Source organism: Leptidea sinapis, chromosome 6 (assembly GCF_905404315.1).
Source record: "Leptidea sinapis chromosome 6, ilLepSina1.1, whole genome shotgun sequence".
NCBI lineage: Eukaryota > Metazoa > Arthropoda > Insecta > Lepidoptera > Pieridae > Leptidea > Leptidea sinapis.
In genome coordinates, this window is record NC_066270.1 from 9633702 (window position 1) to 9654332 (window position 20631).

Consider the following 20631-nt stretch of genomic DNA (forward strand, 5'->3'; position numbering starts at 1 on the left):
GGTGATTCGAGGATGGTTTAGATTCACAATTGAACTACCTCCTAAACGGCTGGACCTATTTTGATGATATTTTTGTGTGTTCCAGTGAATTTGAGATTGGTGTGTGTCTTCAGGTGGATTCGAGAATGGTTTAGATTCACAATTAAACTACCTCCTAAACGGCTGGACCGATTTTGATGATTTTTTTGTTTGTTTCAGTGAATTTGAGATTGGTTTAGATTCTCAATTCCGTCCATATGATATAATTCTCCTGCTCATGTGTATGTTAGTGAACTCCTCCTAACGGCTGGACCGATTTTTCAAATTTAAGACGTGTGTACAGGATAACGTCTGTTGCGTCCACTAGTATAATATATTTTTTATTAAAATAGAATAATAACCGACTGTTAAAGATATTTTACTGGAATTGTTATAGTGGTTGTGCATGAGGGGGTGTTGGTTGCGTTGTTTAGAAGAAACATGAAAGCAGAATTAATGCAGTTGAGATGAGAGCGTTGAGAAGTATGATAGGAGTTAAACTGAGTGACAGGATAAGAAGTAGTGAGATAAGGAAACGTTGTGGTCTAAAAGAAGATGTTGTGACAAACATTGAGAAAAGTATGCTGAGATGGTTTGGCCATGTCGAGAGAATGAATGAAGAACGATTGACGTAGAAAGTGTATAGGGTCAGTGTGAATGAAAGTGTTGGAAGGGGTAGACCTAAGCGGACGTTTCGAGACCAAATCAGGGAAGTCTTGAAAAAGGGCCAGGTCAAGAGTACCCTAAACCGAAGAGCATGTATGAAAGGAATAATGAAAGTGGAAGTAAGGATCGTATCAAGTGGACAGAAGTGGTCTGTGCCTACCCCTACGGGAAAGAGGCGTGATTCTATGTATGTATGTGTGTATGTCGTAGATAGATCGCTGCGTTATTGAGTGAAAGTGTTATGCATATTACAATGTATCATATGTTCAATCTGTTGTGTCAGGTGGCACGTTGCTGGTACTGGCAGCACTGAGGGCTGCGGTGCCATGGTCACCGCACGCCAGCCATGGACCTCACGCGCCCAGGGCCGGCAGCTCACTGCTGAGCCAGCATGACTCTCCCCTTCCTGACGTTTATTACAGCGCAGGACATTCTGCTGATGACAGGTACTACACACATATGCTATACTCGACATCTCCCGAGATAAAATCTTTTGCTTTCGTACAGGATATATTTGAATTCTTTCCACTGTTTTGACCACCTTTTTCGTACGAACACTACGTGGACGGCCAATTCTTTTTCTGTCACAAACAGAGGAGGGCTCATTGTACCTATTAATAGCCTTGTATACTAACATTTTACTGATACCAAGAGTATAGAGCGTTTTAAAAATTGCATTTGGCTCCATACCTACTTTGTGTAATGCAATCACAGCGATTCGGTTCTCTTTATCACCCCACTCCATTTTAATATCGCAAAATGTTGTACAATGTATTGGCGCCAAAATGAGAAAACTCAATGGACATTCATATAAAAATGACAGATTCCAAATTCAAATGTAATATTTTGTTTATTTTTATTTGTAACAGTATTTATGGCCAGACTAAGTAGTTAATATTATAATATCAATACGAAATATTATACCTATTAGTACCAGATAGTCGTTACCAACTATCACCGACTTAAAAATAATATTGAAGGGTAACAGCTTACTATTTTACTTTTAAGTTACGATGTTGTATATGCATTGTCAAAATTGGTATTTTTTATATTTTCTATTTTACTCTCTATAGTATCTTAATTTGGCAGCTGATTAAAATAATGGTATACACGACGGACGACGGTATACATTGGCATATACGAGTATAGTATAAGTAGCGCGATAATAAAGTAATTACTGTTGAGGGACAAATACTATTACAATCCAAAGAAAGGATATTAATGTTATTTGACAATTCTGACACGATTTTGACAATTCTGACGAGACTATCGCTAAAGTGACATTTTTCCTTACCCTGGCCATGAGCGTGGATTTGAAAGGCATAAAAGGCATTTATTTTCTCAAAATTGATTCCTTTCGAATTCTTTTTTATGTCATTTCTAATAACTACTAGATACTACTACCGCTTCGGAAACAAATGGCGCTCTGAGAGAGAAGAAGCGGCGCAAGAAACTCTCCCAGCATTCTTTATTTTTGCGCTCTTTTCAATAAAAATATACAATATACAGTATTTTTATCGCTATAAAAAAATCACAATCTAGTCCCAGACTGTCCGATTATTTTGATATTCAGCAGTGGAGTAATAGGACTTACGACAGAGCCATTTTTTTATAAAACATTTAAATTTATTTATAGTTAATGCGTAAACAGTGGCTGGGACTTTATTATAGAAGTGTATACATTTACCCGTAAAGCTATTATGTATTTTATGAAGCCTATAACTACGCAGTCACCTAAAGATGTAAAAGGCATTTTTGAAGGCAGGCAACACAATCACATTTCCGTGTATCACACGACGTCTTTCAATACAGTTGTAGGAAATAGAAAACAACAATAGAAATCAACATGCTTTCAGAAAATGGCGCGTTTCTGCAACTGGACTTTTTAATGCAACATTTTATTTTTTACTAATGTTTTCCCAACGCCCATTTTATTTTTTACTAATGTTGATGTGAATTTAATTAATTTAAAAGACGTACAGACTCATTAATTCTTCTTCGTATAAAATCTATCCAATTATATTTTACATATGAAAACTTCCTGCTAGAAAACATATAAATTTAAAACGAAACTGACTCACTTTCTCTGAAATGAAACTTGGTAAACGAATGAAATTTAAACGAAGTTTCGGTAGTGACTCTACTCTAGTTTGTTTTCGGACGCACCGACGAAGTTCGGAACCATAGAGAATATTCGAAAAGGAATAATGAACGATTGAAATTAATTTCGATGATGATGTTTTATCCGACTTATATGAAGAGGACTATTTCATGCCAATGATGGGTAGTAACTACTATCGCAATGTCAACTACTATCGATTTTTGGTTAAATTCATTAAAAAAATTTCTAACAATAGTTCTCAATTATTATGGTGTTAATAAATCATCTTTTTAAGTGCTTTACAACTCACCACGCAATCTCGATACTCATTCTATCAGAAAGTCTCAAGTAAATATCAGTTCCATACTTATTTGTTTTCACTAAAAATATTGCCTCTACTAAATACCATCCTTTTATAGATATATATTTTCAAATAGCTGCTTTTTTTCTTTCAATATACGATGTTTAAATTATACATTTTAATTTATGTGTCTGTGTACTCTTTGCCGTATGTAAGTTTTCCTGTTATAATAAAATAAAATAAAAAATAAATATTGTTCTTTTATTAATAACAAAAAGGAAAAATATGATGAAACTTGTTATAAATATTACAAAAGATAGGAACACCTACCATTAATGTTAGAAAGAATAAGTAAGTTCTACCTTTATCCTTTCTAACAGTTGTACTAATGCAGCTCATGCCCTTCGACCTGCCTGTAGAGCTTGAGGTGAAGAAGCAGCTGAATAAGAGAGAACATCTGCTTCATTCAGATTGGAGTTAAAAGTCAACTTAGGAATATCAATACCACTACTTAAACATTACTTATGTAAAACACAACAGGCAATAATTTATTTCAATTGATTGCGCAAGCAGCGCCGGTTCCTTCTATATTCTAAATGTTGTTCACGTAGCAGCCTCGATTAAAAGCATTCTTAAAACCATTTCAATATTTCAAGCAAATTTGAAACAAAATCCACACTAAAAATTAATAAGGTTGTTCACTCAGATCAGATCCTATACACAGATAATCTTCCTCGTTCACTCGCCTCCTACACACAGGTACTCTTACTCTTTCACTCACCTCCTACACATAGGTACTCTTACTCTTTCACTCACCTCCTACACACAGGTACTCTTACTCTTTCACTCACCTCCTACACCATAGGTACTCTTACTCTTTCACTCACCTCCTACACACAGGTACTCTTACTCGTTCACTCGGCTCCTACATATAGGTACTCTTACTCTTTCACTCACCTCCTACACACAGGTACTCTTACTCTTTCACTCACCTCCTACACATAGGTACTCTTACTCTTTCACTCACCTCCTACACACAGGTACTCTTACTCGTTCACTCGGCTCCTACATATAGGTACTCTTACTCTTTCACTCACCTCCTACACACAGGTACTCTTACTCTTTCACTCACCTCCTACACATAGGTACTCTTACTCTTTCACTCACCTCCTACACACAGGTACTCTTACTCGTTCACTCGGCTCCTACACACAGGTACTCTTACTCGTTTACTCGTCTCCTACATACAGGTACTCTTACTCGTTCACTCGGCTCCTACATATAGGTACTCTTACTCTTTCACTCACCTCCTACACACAGGTACTCTTACTCTTTCACTCACCTCCTACACCATAGGTACTCTTACTCTTTCACTCACCTCCTACACACAGGTACTCTTACTCGTTCACTCGGCTCCTACACACAGGTACTCTTACTCGTTTACTCGTCTCCTACATACAGGTACTCTTACTCTTTCACTCACCTCCTACACATAGGTACTCTTACTCTTTCACTCACCTCCTACACACAGGTACTCTTACTCGTTCACTCGGCTCCTACACACAGGTACTCTTACTCGTTTACTCGTCTCCTACATACAGGTACTCTTACTCGTTCACTCGGCTCCTACATATAGGTACTCTTACTCTTTCACTCACCTCCTACACACAGGTACTCTTACTCTTTCACTCACCTCCTACACCATAGGTACTCTTACTCTTTCACTCACCTCCTACACACAGGTACTCTTACTCGTTCACTCGGCTCCTACATATAGGTACTCTTACTCTTTCACTCACCTCCTACACACAGGTACTCTTACTCTTTCACTCACCTCCTACACCATAGGTACTCTTACTCTTTCACTCACCTCCTACACACAGGTACTCTTACTCGTTCACTCGGCTCCTACATATAGGTACTCTTACTCTTTCACTGACCTCCTACACACAGGTACTCTTACTCTTTCACTCACCTCCTACACATAGGTACTCTTACTCTTTCACTCACCTCCTACACACAGGTACTCTTACTCGTTCACTCGGCTCCTACATATAGGTACTCTTACTCTTTCACTCACCTCCTACACACAGGTACTCTTACTCTTTCACTCACCTCCTACACATAGGTACTCTTACTCTTTCACTCACCTCCTACACACAGGTACTCTTACTCGTTCACTCGGCTCCTACACACAGGTACTCTTACTCGTTTACTCGTCTCCTACATACAGGTACTCTTACTCGTTTACTCGTCTCCTACATACTGGTACTCTTACTCGTTCACTCTTCTCCTATACAAAGGTACTCTTACTCGTTCACTCGCCTCCTCATACTCATAAGTACTCTTACTTCCTTTCATAGTTTTCTTTCGTCGTCGTCCTAATTACTAGAGTAATTATAGTATGCCCGGTCTAATATATCGTTTGTACAGTCTCTACTCGACCACTATTAACCTCAAAGCTTTTATGTCACAATTTTTTGTTTCAGGTATAAAGAAATGACAGTCCTTGATGCAAAAACATCGAGCAAATCCGGATCAACGTCGCCAAACTCCACTTTTTTGGAACTATAATTTTTTTTGTAAAATATTGTTTTGTTAAGAAGTATTTAGGGGATGCAAGATCGTTTGTGCATCGAATGTAGCTTTAAGAACAAAGTATTGGATAATTTTGTTTATCGTATTGTAAACGTTGCTGAAGGTACATGACTTGATGTTTAATGGCCGTTCCCAATATTCAGTATATCTCTTACTTGAGATAAAAATCGTAACTATCATTGACTTTTCTGTCCCAATAAAATTATCGACGGTAACTCACCTTATCCGTACACGCTGTCTGTCAATGGGACGACGTATAGCTTACCAGCGATAGAAGTTTGTATGGAAATTTCAATTCACGCGTCCCAATATAAGGCGGTAAGAATGACTTATCGGATATATTGCGACAGGTTCAGATTATTGACAGGTAATTCCTGACAATAGAAGGTAGTAATTTATCTCTATCTACAGACAGTATATTGGGAATGGCCGTAAGTAATGTGTACTATACATGTATAGATATTTCCTAGAATATCAAACTTTATTGATTCTTCCATGGTTAATAATTACGATATCACATAAAATAACTAAAATTTATACGTTTTTAGTATTATTTTTTGTTACGTAGATAAAATATGGATTGAAATTATTGGAATAGTATTTGTATAATTTTTAAAATTAGGATAAAACTAAATATATAATACATAGATTATCAAAAAATGTGTCAAATATCTACGTATTAAATATATTACGTAATCTAAGCCGACTTACGGCCATTCCTAATATTCAGTCTATCTCCTACTTGAGATAAAAATTGTAACTATGGTTGATTTTTTGTCCCAATAAACTTATCGACGGTACCTCACCTTATCCGTACACGCTGTCTGTTGATATGACGACGTAAAGCTTACAAGCGATATAAAGTTTATATGGAAATTGGAATTCACGCGTCCCAATATAAGGCGATAAGAATGAATTATCGGGTATATTGGTACAGCTTCCGATTATTGATAGCTAATTTCTGACAGTAGAAGATAGTAATTTATCTCTATCAGTAGAAAGTATATTGGAAACGGCCGTTAAACGACACTCATTTAACTGCATCGAGGTATTGGTGAAACCAGTCATTAATCTAATTTGTCTGTGATAGTTTTTTGTTATATAGTGCCCATGTTAATACTGGTATTAGTTAGAAAAATTACGTTTAAGTATGAGTTAAATAACAATTTTCTTGGTGCAATATACCCGTAAATGTTTAGCACTATATGCACATATATTTATAAAATAAACAAAGTTTTATAAATAAAGTCCAATACAAATAAAATTAAAATATAATATTACCTACACGTTTTTGATAATTTACAAAGTAGTTTTATAAATATACATATTTATTTTTATATTGTAAATAAATAATTCAAAACAGTGTCTAAATAGTTTTATTTTTAATCCACACTATTGTTATTGTGAAGCCTGTTTCTGACTTAGTACTATGTAATATGAGTAGGCCGCCTTGATAATCTGAAAATATAAAACACAATCAGAATTAGTTATCTACATACATTAATAAACTCACCTATACCGAGGTCTCTCTCTGCTCTCAACGCTCTTCTCGAAGCGAACCCTGCTTTTGTCGTGTTTGCGGATGGATGGCAGACGATTTTATCAGAGTGCTTGCGATTTTGAGAGAGGAATGGATGAAGGGTACTTGGACCATTATTATTTCTACTATATATCAACGACCTACCAAATATTACAGAAAATAAGTGTGTGTTATATGCTGACGACATTACAATAATTATCCCTGACACAAACTCAAAAAAACACCATACGACTCGGTCATAAATGATGAAATCATGAAAATCGGCAAATGGTTAGAAAATAACAATTTAAATATTAATATAATAAAAACAAAACTTATACAATTTAAAAATTTACCATTTACCATTTATCCACCCCTTAGAAACATAACATACAATGAAATTAAAATTGATGAGGTTGAAAATACCAAATTCTTAGGCATTATAATGGTTAATAATTGTAATTGAAAGCTCACGTTGAATCATTATGCAAACGTAACTTAATAAGTTTGTTTTTGCAATAAGGAGAGTAAAACAAAACCATATCGGAAAAAGCGGCTTTAACGGCTTACCATGCTTACGTAGAATCTATAATTAGGTATGGTATCATAATATGGGGTAACTCAACAGTAATAAATAGAGTCTTAATAGCGCAAAAAAAATGTTTGAGGGCTGCAGCGGGAAAAGGACCCCTTGAAAGCTGCAGACCTGTATTTAAAAAATATAACTTATTAACAATTGTTGAATTATACATATTTGAGTGCTGTATGTTTGCTCGAAAAAATTTTAGCGAATTCAGTAAACAGGAAAACACTTTTCCCATCCAGGGACCCTACCAAACTACAAGTACCTTGATGTAGAACTACATTATTTCAGAGAAACTTTTTTTTTTATGGAATAGGAGGACAAACGAGCGTACGGGTCACCTGTTGTTAAGTGATCACCGCCGCCCACAATCTCTTGCAACACCAGAGGAATCACAGGAGCGTTGCCGGCCTTTAAGGACGGTGTACGCGCTTTTTTTGAAGGTACTCATGTTGTATCGTCCCGGAAACACCGCACAAGGAAGCTCATTCCACAGCTTTGTAGTACGTGGAAGAAAGCTCCTTGAAAACCGCACTGTGGAGGACCGCCACACATCCAGATGGTGAAGATGATATCCTAACTTGTGGCGTGTCGTGCGAAGGTGGAATTCGGTGGCAGGAATCAGGTTAAACAGCTCTTCGGAACACTCCCCGTTACAAATGCGGTAGAAGACACACAATGAAGCGACGTCTCTACGCAACGCCAAGTGATCCAGCCGTTCACAGAGCACTGTGTCCCCGACAATTCGAGCTGCTCTGCGTTGCACGCGGTCAAATGGATCGAGCTGTTACTGGGGTGCGCCAGACCAGAGATGACAGCAATACTCCATGTGTGGCCGGACCTGCGCTTTGTAGAGCGCTAGTATGTGGGCCGGCTTGAAGTATTGCCGTGCTCTATTAATGACGCCCAGTTTCTTTGAAGCCAATTTGGCTTTGCCTTCCAGATGACCACGAAATTGGCAATCGCTCGAGATTTCGAGACCCAGTATTCCGATACTAGGCGAGGCTTTGAGGGAAGTGTTGTCGAAGAGCGGTGATACGACAAATGGGGTTTTTTTAGTGGTAAACGCGCAAACTTGAGTCTTCTGGGGGTTAAATTGGACAAGGTTCAATTTTCCCCATTCCGCGACCTTCTCAAGAGAGGGCTCGATAGAAGACACAAGTTTCTCCCGGCACTGGTCGACGATTTCCCGAGAGAGACCTGCATGGCCAGTGTATACGGCATCACCAGTGCTGTCGTCTGCATAGCAATGAATGTGTCCAACATATCATTGATATGCAGAAGAAACAGCGTGGGAGACAGCACACAGCCTTGGGGCACTCCAGCATTCACGGGCTTCGGATTCGAGCAATATCCGTCGACAACGACCTGCATGCTGCGCCCAGTGAGGAAGCTGGAGGTCCACTTGCACAAGCTCTCGGGAAGCCCAAATGATGGAATTTTGTAGAGGAGCGCCTTGTGCCATACACGATCAAAGGCCTTCGCTATATCTAGGCTAACCGCCAGGCCTTCCCCGATGCTTTCAATCGCCGCTGCCCATCTATGTGTTAGGTATACCAGAAGATCACCTGCCGACCGACAATGGCAAAACCCGTATTGTCGGTCGTTGATCAACTGGTGACCCTCTAGATATACCAAGAGCTGACGGCTAATTATGCTCTCCATGATTTTGGAGAGCAGGGAGGTAATAGCAATAGGCCTGTGGTTGGAATGAAACTGGTTTTTGAAAATAAAACCAATCATAAGAAAACCATGGAAAGTAAATTGGGTGCCGAACTGATAAGCACTTCGCAATATCGGAGATACATTGTTTTGTGATTGTTTACTTTTTTTATGTAAATAAGGGACGAGACGAGCAGGACGTTCAGCTGATGGTATTTGAGACGCCCTCCCCATTTCAATGCAGTGCCGCTCAGAATTCTTGAAAAACCCAAAAACTGAGCGGCACTACAATTGCTCTCGTCACCTTGAGACACATGATGTTAAGTCTCGTTTGCGTATTAATTTCACTAGCTACGGCTCACTTCAGACCGAAACACAATAACGTTTACATATTATTGCTTCACGGCAGAATTAGGCGCGATTGTGATACCCATAATCTAGCCAGCATCGGTCTGAAGGGCGCCGCAACTAGTGAAATTACTGGGCAAACGAGGCTTAACAACTCTCTCGTCTTAAGGAGACAAGCGCAATTGTGGTGCCGATCCGAATTTTTGGGTTTTTCAAGAATGCTGAGCGATACTACATTGTAATAGGCAGAGCGTATCAATTACCATCCGATGAACGTACTACTCGTTTCGACCTTATTGTCATAAAAAAAAACTAAATTAATTACAGCAGAATACAAAATGTCGGCGAGAGCTCACTGTCACGACCATTGCCGCGACCTTTGATTGGATACAATTTGTATCCAGCCGCGAGTCACGTTACAGTTTCAATGTATGTTGGCGACATATTAATATCGTTCCAACGCTATTAATAGGGAGCAAGTGTCAAGGTACGCCGATAGACGAACCCGATTGTCTACCGATGTTTACTGCAGGAAACAATTGAGTATTTTGACATGTGCTAGTCGGACTCGCCTATGAAGGGTTCCGTAGCAGCAAGTTACAGTATATCATAATATTATATAATATTGACACACTTTTACACAAATTATCTTGCCCTTAACTAGGCATAGCCTGTCCTATGGGTACAAGACAACGATATATTTAATACAATATACTTACTTAAGCACACATAAATACATATAAACATCCATGACTCGGAAACAAAGATTCATATTCATCATATAAATGATTGCACCTACCGGGATTCGAACCCGGGACCTCTAGCTTAGTAGTCAGGGTCACTAACCATTCGGCTATATGGGTCGTCAATATAATATAAATGTTCTTAAAGTTCCTTGTACCCATTTTTAACGTATTAAAAAAAACTACTTAATAGATCTCGTTCAAACCAAATTTCGGTGGAAGTTTGCATTGCAATGTACATAATTTTTTTTTTTAGTTTTATCAATCTCTTATTTTAGAAGTTACAGGGGGAAACACATTTTACCACTTTGGAAGTGTCTCTCGCGCTAACTATCCAGTTTAGAAAAAAATGATATTTGAAACCTCTATATCATTTTTGAAGACCTATTCAAAGATACACAAGACGTATGGGTTTAATGAAAAAAAAAATTGTATGATATTTCAGTTCTAAGTATGGAGAACCCCCAAAATTTATTGTTTTTTTTTTCTATTTGTGTAAAAATCTTAATGCGGTTCAGAATATATCTATTCACCAAATTTCAACAGTATAGAGTTTCGGAAAAAAGTGGCTGTGACATACAGACGGACAGACAGACATACATGACGAATCTATAAGGGTTCCTTTTTTTGCCATTTGGCTATGGATATGTCGGAATATGATAGCTGCAAATAATAACACACGTACCAGTTAGAACGATGTAGGGTCCTGTGGGATGGTCACCTGTTAATTTAAGACTGATACGTCATAACTGATTGATAAGTAGCGAAATATTAATGTTAGCAACTGGTCATTATCCGAATTCTTTGTTGTGGAGTGCGAGACCATAATTTTCAGTTTATTTCAATTTGAATTCTTTATGGCATTTTGTATTGCTTTATGTTTAAGCTTGGGATCATTGTAACATTGATTTTTTTATTGTTTTTTCTTTAATTATATTTTCAAAAATACAAAGAGAATAAAGATATTTGGCTACGATTATTGCCACCAGAGCGATGCGACAGCAATGAAATCGCGTTTTCATTGCTGTCCAAAATGCATGGAACCAAACCAGGAGACAGGAACTGTTGCCAGACTGGTCTGGTCTGGTAATTAAGTGCCGCCGTCCAGTTATCATGGTAATGAACGTCTATAAGTTCAAATTACTTTTGACCTTTGACCTTTCAGACCATTTGTTTCCATGAACAACAGACGGCAGCGATGTAACAGGTGAGGTGAGGCATGGTGAGGCGAGGCATGGTGAGGCGAAGTGAGCTATGGTGAGGCGAGGTGGGGCGAGGTGAGGCGAGGTGAGGCGAGGTGAGGCGAGGTGAGGCGAGGTGAGGCGAGGTGAGGCATGGTGAGGCGAAGTGAGGTATGGTGAGGCGAGGTGAGGCATGGTGAGGCGAGGTGAGGCATGGTGAGGCGAGGTGAGGCATGGTGAGGCATGGTGAGGCGAAGTGAGGTATGGTGAGGCGAAGTGAGGTATGGTGAGGCGAAGTGAGGTATGGTGAGGCGAGGTGAGGCGAGGTGGGGCGGTAGAGTATTTTATTAATTTCAATGTTAACTATCATGAACCTTATGTGACAATTTTTTGAAAGATGCTATTGAATGTCAAGATCACACAAGCATCTAATAGTTGCCGCAATAAAGAAGCTATTGTTCTTAGGTAATGCGGTATCTAGTTATTACGCAGTGGAGACCAATACTTCATATTCTAAGGTCTCCAAATACAAAATGACAACAATTTGTAATCGACGAATACTATCGTGTCCATGCTTGCTTGATAAGATTTTTTAGGAGATATTACTTCTTTCTTGAAAATATTTTATAGCAGAGCCAACTTACTTAGAATACCTTAGATAGTGCATAAAAAACATGTCCACGTCCCTCACAACTACATGTCAAAGATCGCCGATTGTAAGCACTAAAGACTTACATGATTCATTTAGATATCACTTTAAATTACTATAAGAGCCTTTTTAACCAAGTAAAATATTGATAAGTATCAGACGGTATCTACTAGCGCAGCGGAGACCAATCCTTAATCTAAGGTTTATGTTATTAGCTACAACAATAAAATACAAAACAATGTGTAATGTGACAGTATCAAATAAATAAATAAATTAGTGAGTGGTTGATAATTTGCCTTGATGATTGGTATATTTTAGAAGGACATAAAAATACTAATGATAGTGGCAATCCTCAGAAATGGTTTTTGTCTGAGGGCTGGATCCTTAATGAGCTATTTTATATTGTAATATTTTTGGTGGTCTGTATGTTAATTAAAAACCAATTTTTATTTCATACAATGTTAACAAACACAAATGATACACACTGGAATATAGCTGTCCGCGCACTGCCAGGATAATAAATAATAGGACAGGAATATAGGATAGTTATAGTAGGAAAATTGAGGGACTTGCGTAACACGCTGAAGTCCAATTGTCCAAAGTATTCCACGCCAAGTGCAACTGATTTTCATCCGTTTCACAAAAAACACTTTTACATAGCAGGCCTGCTGAATTTCACTGTATCTCACACAATTTATAATGTTTTAAGTAGAATACAAGAAAACACTATATTTTTAAGCTTTTACCTACACAAGATTTAGCGGGATTAATTAGGAAAGATTATAGGTATCGCGTCACCCGAGGGCGGCCATTAAGGTTTTTTCAGACACCAAATACGGGTTTTTACTAATTAGCGGCGATCGGCGTACTGATTGTCCAAAGGGAGGGATAGAATGACACTAGGTAATGAACAAACGATACACAGACAGCTTTTAAATTGCAATTAATTATTGTGCTCTCTATCGCCAAGCCACAAATTGGCGCGAATTTTAAATGAAATCCAACAGTGAGCATAATTTTGACCATCGGTTAATATTACTAAATTTATTTGCATGAAGTCAAGGTTTGGGTAGAGATTCATGCTGGATACTTACAGCTAGAAAGCATTCATTGTTCAATATGACGAATCCAGCGGCTGAGAGCTGGAGTGGTCTCTGGGCTCTCATCATAGTCAGTAGCAGAAGCCGTCGGAGCCGCGCTGGCATGCGCTCCCAGTTGGAGTGCATGACAGCTTCTGACACCAGACCAGCCTGGAGACGATATAACTTTTTATTACCTTATTTATAATAAACTAGGCACTAGGCCCACTAGGTGGCGAAGAGGGCCATATGGGTACCCTAACGGCGCCTATTTCTGCCGAGCAGCAGAAATGTGTATACATTATTGTTTCGGTCTGAAGGGCGCCGTAGCTAGTGAAATTACTGGGCAAATGGGACTTAACTCTTATATCTCAAGGTGACGTGCGCAATTGTAGTGCCGCTCAGAATATTCGGGGGTTTTTCAAGAATCCTGAGCGGAACTGCATTGTAATGGGTAGGGCGTATGAATTACCAACAGCAGAACGTCCTGCTCGTCTCGTCCCTTATTTTCATAAAAAAAGACTTCTTTGGGTTTCGCAGAATCACTTTAGATCAAAAACTGCAATGGAGAGTTGAAAGAAAATTTTTTGAGAAAGTTTTTGATGGTTGGTGAGTAGACTCTGTGAACGGCTGGATCAGTTGGCGTTGCGTAGAGACGTCGCTTCATTGTGTGTCTTCTACCGCATTTATCACGGGGAGTGTTCCAAAGAGCTGTTTAACCTGATTCCTGCCGCCGAATTCCACCTTCGCACGACACGCCACAAGTTAGGTTATCATCCTCACCATCTGGATGTGTGGCGGTCCTCCACAGTGCGGTATTCAAGGAGCTTTCTTCCACGTACTACAAAGCTGTGGAATGCGCTTCCTTGTGCGGTGTTTCCGGGACGATACGACATGGGTACCTTCAAAAAAGCGCGTACACCTTCCTTAAAGGCCGGCAACGCTCCTGTGATTCCTCTGGTGTTGCAAGAGATTGTGGGTGGCGGTGATCACTTAACAACAGGTGACCCGTACGCTCGTTTGTCCTCCTATTCCATAAAAAACAAAAGACCGGTTAGCTTGTTTTTGCAGTTTGGGAAATGGACATCGACGGGATCATGGGAGTATCAGTATCAAACACGGTGTAAGAATTATTTTACTATAACAAGCTCTGCAGACAAACACAACATGCGTCACAAATTTTAGATTGTGTCCACATAATATAAGGAATGACGGCGAAAAATGCTGTCGAACGAAAGAGACCTTTACGTGGCATTCATACGCCGTCATATTTTGTATATGGATTTTAGAAGCTAGTTAATAATAAAATTAAAAATCTCTGGTATTCAACATGTAGTCCATCTTCTTGTTCTTCGTTACACTTTAGGCAGAGCGGTCGTGGTCATCACGAAGTGACATCTTTTGGGGCAAATGTGATTCACCCCACGAGCATTTGCCACTTTTACCTGCTGGCCGACAGCCTGGTACACTTAGTATGTAGTCCATACATAAGTAATATTACTTATTCATTTTAGCTACATACTAATTTAAATATGTCGGTCTCAGTGACTCTTTGTACCGTTTGGTGTCGAGACACTTGGGCCGTGGGGCCCAGAGGCGCGGAGTATGTACAAAGTACTGTCAACGGATCAGCCTAGCGGAAATGCTGCCAGTATTTTTGGTACATTTCCCCGTCATGATAGTTTTAATGTATAATGTTATCATAGTATTGGAAATTTTGTTAAGAGATTTGTTTTGTTTGAATAAATATAACTCTCGGCAAATAATTCAAATTTACTATTTATTAACAACGAAACGATGTGTATACGGGTAGACCAAAAGTCCGTTAACATTTGAATCGGTTGCCGCGTCTAGCAGCGGCGGCAGAGGGGGTGGAGGGGTTACGCATTGCAAGAACGGCCAATGGGAATTTAGTACCATGGCGTTGTTCAGCGGTAGTCAACGTGCGTTTTGTGTACGCGAGTACTATCGAAACAACGATTTTGCGACCTTAGCTCAACGAAAGTTTTACAAACATTACAAGATACGACACAAAAATCAAGCTCCATCAGGTGTGTTAATTAAAAAATGGGTGCTCAAGTTTGAGAAGACGGGTTCAACAATGGATTTACCTCGATCTGGCCGGCCTAGAAGGTCGAGGGACCCCGAAAACGTGGATCGAGTAAAATCGTCTGTTCGTGACCAACCAGGATTTTCAACTCGAAAACGGTCTACTGTCCTTAACGTGCCAAGAACGGTTGGTGCTATATTGAGTTATTCGTAAATTTATCAACCACTTTGCTATTCGTATGTATAGCAAATTAAAGACTTTTATGGTTTTCTCATGGATGCCACTGTCAGATCTGGACCAATTTACAACGATTATTATTATTATCAAAATCGGTTCACCCAGTCGAAAGTGTTGAGGTAACAAACTTTTAAAAAAAATTGTAAATCGAATTGAGAACCTCTGCCTTTTTTGAAGCCGGTTAAAAATCGAGCATCATTTGGCACAAGTTGGAGGTGTTAAAGCTCGAATAGATTGAGTCCCCGATTATTACTATACCACTCTTCCTATGAGGTAATGCATATTTTTCGAGAAATTAATAAAGAATTTTTCAAACCTCAAATCAGATAACAAGGTAAAAGAAAATTAAAATGGGCCGCTGAAAACCGCATCAGTCCCGGTATGTTGCTCGTCCGTGTTACAACGGGTTATGGGACCCTTTACTTTCAAATTCAAACATTTTTATTCAAAATAGGATGTGACATCACTTATTGTAAGTCTAAAACTACCACCCCTTTCAAAATGAATGCCTCAGACCTGAGAAGAGCGGGCGCAACAAACTGAGCGGGCTTTTTTTTCATCAATAAAATATGTTTACAAAGTAATATTGTACAATAAAACTTATTATTTTATAACCTGAGGGCGGTCACTCCATTCAAAAATAAAATAAAAGAGTCACTGTGGTGATAGTGTCTCATCAGACTATAGACAATTACTGTCATAATTTAAATTATGAAAATCTGTGGAAAAAAAAATATAACGCAGCACGACATTTACAAACTCTCAAATAATCTTTATTCAATTTGGCTTATAAGAAGCGCTTTTGAACCGTCACTGTAAAATATATTTCTATTAAATTACTGAATCTACCATATGTCCGGTGCTTTATTAGATTACATTATGTAAGAGCACGCGAGAAGAACATACAACTACCAGTGGCAGGCTCCTTTGCACAGGATGCCGGCTAGATTATGGGTACCACAACGGCGCCTATTTCCGCCGTGAAAGCAGTAATGTGTAAGCATTACTGTGTTTCGGTCTGAAGGGCGTCGTAGCTAGTGAAATTACTGGGCAAATGAGGCTTAACATCTTTGTGTCAAGGTGACGAGCGCAGTTGTAGTGCCGCTCAGAATTTTTGGGGCTTTTCAAGAATCCTGAGCGGCACTGCATTGAAATGGGCAGAGTGCATCAATTACCATCAGCTGAACATCCTGCTCGTATCGTCCCTAATTTCAAAAAAATACAAGAAACACAACGGCCACTCTTTGCAAACAATAGAGTATTACAATTTCTGTGACAAAATAAATTAGTTTATAATGTGCCGCATCCAATATATCAGGGGTGCTCAAACGGTCGATCGGGATCGACAGGTCGATCGCGAGTGCTTTTTGAGTCGATCTCGAGAAAAATTTCGGTATAATAAACTAAAATCGGTAATTACGTACCATATTATGAAAAGTATGCTCAGGACATGCAGTGTCACGCTTCAACATCCAAAGTCAATCTTTAGTTAAGCTTAGAACTTTAGAACGCGTTTGTTTTATAAGAACCAATAAACTCGCCATTTTGAATAATAATATAATAATTATGAGTTTTTTCTTGACTAAAAAAATGAATATTTTGCGCAAAACTAATACCTATGCAATCGTGACACTCTACCTAGACGACAATCCTTCATCACACATACTTGAAGCCTCTCAGAGCCGATCGATCGTAGTCGACAAATTTTGAGTTAGATCGCCAGCAGTTCAAGCTTGAGCACCCCTGCAATATATGAATAAATGGTATAAATATAAATTATCGTTTAATGGATGCATCAACCTCGTCACCTAGAGAGATAAGATGTTAAGTCTCATTTGCCCAGTAATTTCACTAGCTACGGCGCCCTTCAGACCGAAACACAGTAATGCTTCACAGCAGAAATAGGCGCCGTTGTGGTACCCATAATCTAGCCGGCATCCTTTGCAAAGGAGCCTCCCACTGGTAGCTAACAATCGTCTTTGTCTCCGAGCGCTCGCTCTCAGTACGTCAATTGCGTCACTATCAATAATTATTAGTGTGACACGTTGTCATTCAGTCAGATTTCGTTTTTTTTTTGATTTGATGTAAATAAAATTCATTTATATTCTTATAAAAATTTGCATTACATTGACAGATTCAATTTATATACAAAATTTATGAAAGATGCGGGACTCGAACCTGCGACCTCTCGCGTTCGGTGCGAGTGGTCTTCCACTGAGCCGTTCGAGTGACGTATCATTGATAAAATATCTTGTATAATATGTCTTGTTCAACTCTTGTCTTGATTGCGGGCTTAAGTTCCGCATCGTGCAATTAATCCCAGAAGTGAGGGTTATCACTTTGAAAAAAAAATAACAAATTGTTATTTTGTTATAGAAATATGAATTGTTGTATGTATATATAAATCTATATACTTATAATAACTCTGTATAGATCAAATTTCTGTACAAAGAAAAAAAATATCAAAACCGAGTCAGGGGGGTGTAAGAAAAGAAAAAAAAGAACCGATTTTTTAGGAATTTTTTGTTTTTTGTCTGTTTGTACGGGCTAATCTCTGAAACTATTGGACCGATATAATTGAAATTTTCCATGATGATACCTTATATCCCCGGACAACATCTTAGTTACTTTTTATCCCGGAAAACTAAAGACTTCCCGCGGGACAGTTAAAAACCTCTACTTATAAAACGTAGAACACCACGACTTATGCACCAAATTTAATAAAATTTGACATGTTGATACCTTTATTGCCGGTCAGCACTGTAAATACTTTTCATCCAAGAAAATTAAAGAGTTCCCATGGGATAGTTATAAAACTAAAGTTACTTATATTACTTAGTGCACAATAACTTATGAACAAATTTAATAAAAATTTAACATTTTGATAATTATATTGCTGGGCAACATCTTGATACCTTCCATCCTGAAAAATTTACGAGTTCCCGTGGGAAAAATAAAAAACTATAGTTTCTTATATAGCTTAGTACACAACAACTTATGTACCTAATTTTGTAAAATTTGTCAAGTTGATACCTTATATTGCCAGTAAAACAATGTGTAAGTATTATAAAAATAAAATCCCCATAAAGGTGACTAGTTTCCGCAGGAAAGTAAAACATAACGGACGTTAACGTAACGGACATTTAGGTCAGACAATAAATAGGTTCGTGGATACATACTAAACTTAATCTTACAACCCTATGAAAATCTCAACCCTACCTTCTGTCTTTCCAAAGAAGTATCTACTAATATTATAAATACGAAAATTTATAAGAATGTATGTATGTCTGGATGTATGGAGCTGTAAAAATCTCAGCCCTACCTTGTGGCTTTCTAAAGAAGTATCTGCTAATTTTATAAATACGAAAGTTTGTAAGGATGTATGGATGTCTGGATGTATGGACCTGTGAAAATCTCAACCCTACCTTCTGTCTTTCCAAAGAAGTATCTACTAATATTATAAATACGAAAGTTTGTAAGGATGTATGGATGTCTGGATGTATGGAGCTGTGAAAATCTCAACCCTACCTTCTGTCTTTCCAAAGAAGTATCCACTAATATTATAAATACGAAAGTTTGTAAGGATGTATGGATGTCTGGATGTATGGACCTGTGAAAATCTCAACCCTACCTTCTGTCTTTCCAAAGAAGTATCTACTAATATTATAAATACGAAACTTTGTAAGGATGTATGGATGTCTGGATGTATGGACCTGTGAAAATGTCAACCCTACCTTCTGTCTTTCCAAAGAAGTATCTACTAATATTATAAATACGAAAGTTTGTAAGGATGTAAGGATGTCTGGATGTATGGACCTGTGAAAATCTCAACCCTACCTTCTGTCTTTCCAAAGAAGTATCTACTAATATTATAAATACGAAAGTTTGTAAGGATGTATGGATGTCTGGATGTATGGACCTGTGAAAATCTCAACCCTACCTTCTGTCTTTCCAAAGAAGTATCTACTAATATTATAAATACGAAACTTTGTAAGGATGTATGGATGTCTGGATGTATGGACCTGTGAAAATGTCAACCCTACCTTCTGTCTTTCCAAAGAAGTATCTACTAATATTATAAATACGAAAGTTTGTAAGGATGTATGGATGTCTGGATGTATGGACCTGTGAAAATCTCAACCCTACCTTCTGTCTTTCCAAAGAAGTATCTACTAATATTATAAATACGAAAGTTTGTAAGGATGTATGGATGTCTGGATGTATGGACCTGTGAAAATCTCAACCCTACCTTCTGTCTTTCCAAAGAAGTATCTACTAATATTATAAATACGAAAGTTTGTAAGGATGTATGGATGTCTGGATGTATGGACCTGTGAAAATGTCAACCCTACCTTCTGTCTTTCCAAAGAAGTATCTACTAATATTATAAATACGAAAGTTTGTAAGGATGTATGGATGTCTGGATGTATGGACCTGTGAAAATCTCAACCCTACCTTCTGTCTTTCCAAAGAAGTATCTACTAATATTATAAATACGAAATTTTGTAAGGATGTATGGATGTCTGGATGTATGGAGCTGTGAAAATCTCAACCCTACCTTCTGTCTTTCCAAAGAAGTATCTACTAATATTATAAATACGAAAGTTTGTAAGGATGTATGGATGTCTGGATGTATGGACCTGTGAAAATCTCAACCCTACCTTCTGTCTTTCCAAAGAAGTATCTACTAATATTATAAATACGAAAGTTTGTAAGGATGTATGGATGTCTGGATGTATGGACCTGTGAAAATCTCAACCCTACCTTCTGTCTTTCCAAAGAAGTATCTACTAATATTATAAATACGAAAGTTTGTAAGGATGTATGGATGTCTGGATGTATGGACCTGTGAAAATCTCAACCCTACCTTCTGTCTTTCCAAAGAAGTATCTACTA

The 20631-nt window shown here is 38.2% G+C and overlaps 1 protein-coding gene across 5 annotated transcripts in view; it reads left to right on the forward strand.

Annotated features, from left to right (window-relative positions):
* LOC126965103 (uncharacterized) overlaps positions 1-20631 on the forward strand; it is a 518938-nt gene that overhangs the window by 17474 nt on the left and 480833 nt on the right. For 4 of the 5 annotated variants that reach the window (XR_007729457.1, XR_007729456.1, XR_007729455.1 and 1 more), the window contains exons 4-5: positions 968-1130; positions 5576-6051. Coding sequence is in view for 1 of the 5 variants with exons in the window: in XM_050808566.1 (XP_050664523.1) it covers positions 968-1130; positions 5576-5660 (248 nt within the window). In the remaining 4 variants the exon portion in view is untranslated. Of the gene's footprint in view, positions 1-967; positions 1131-5575; positions 7050-20631 lie in introns of those variants that run through there. The other variant, XM_050808566.1, reaches the window with a different exon arrangement.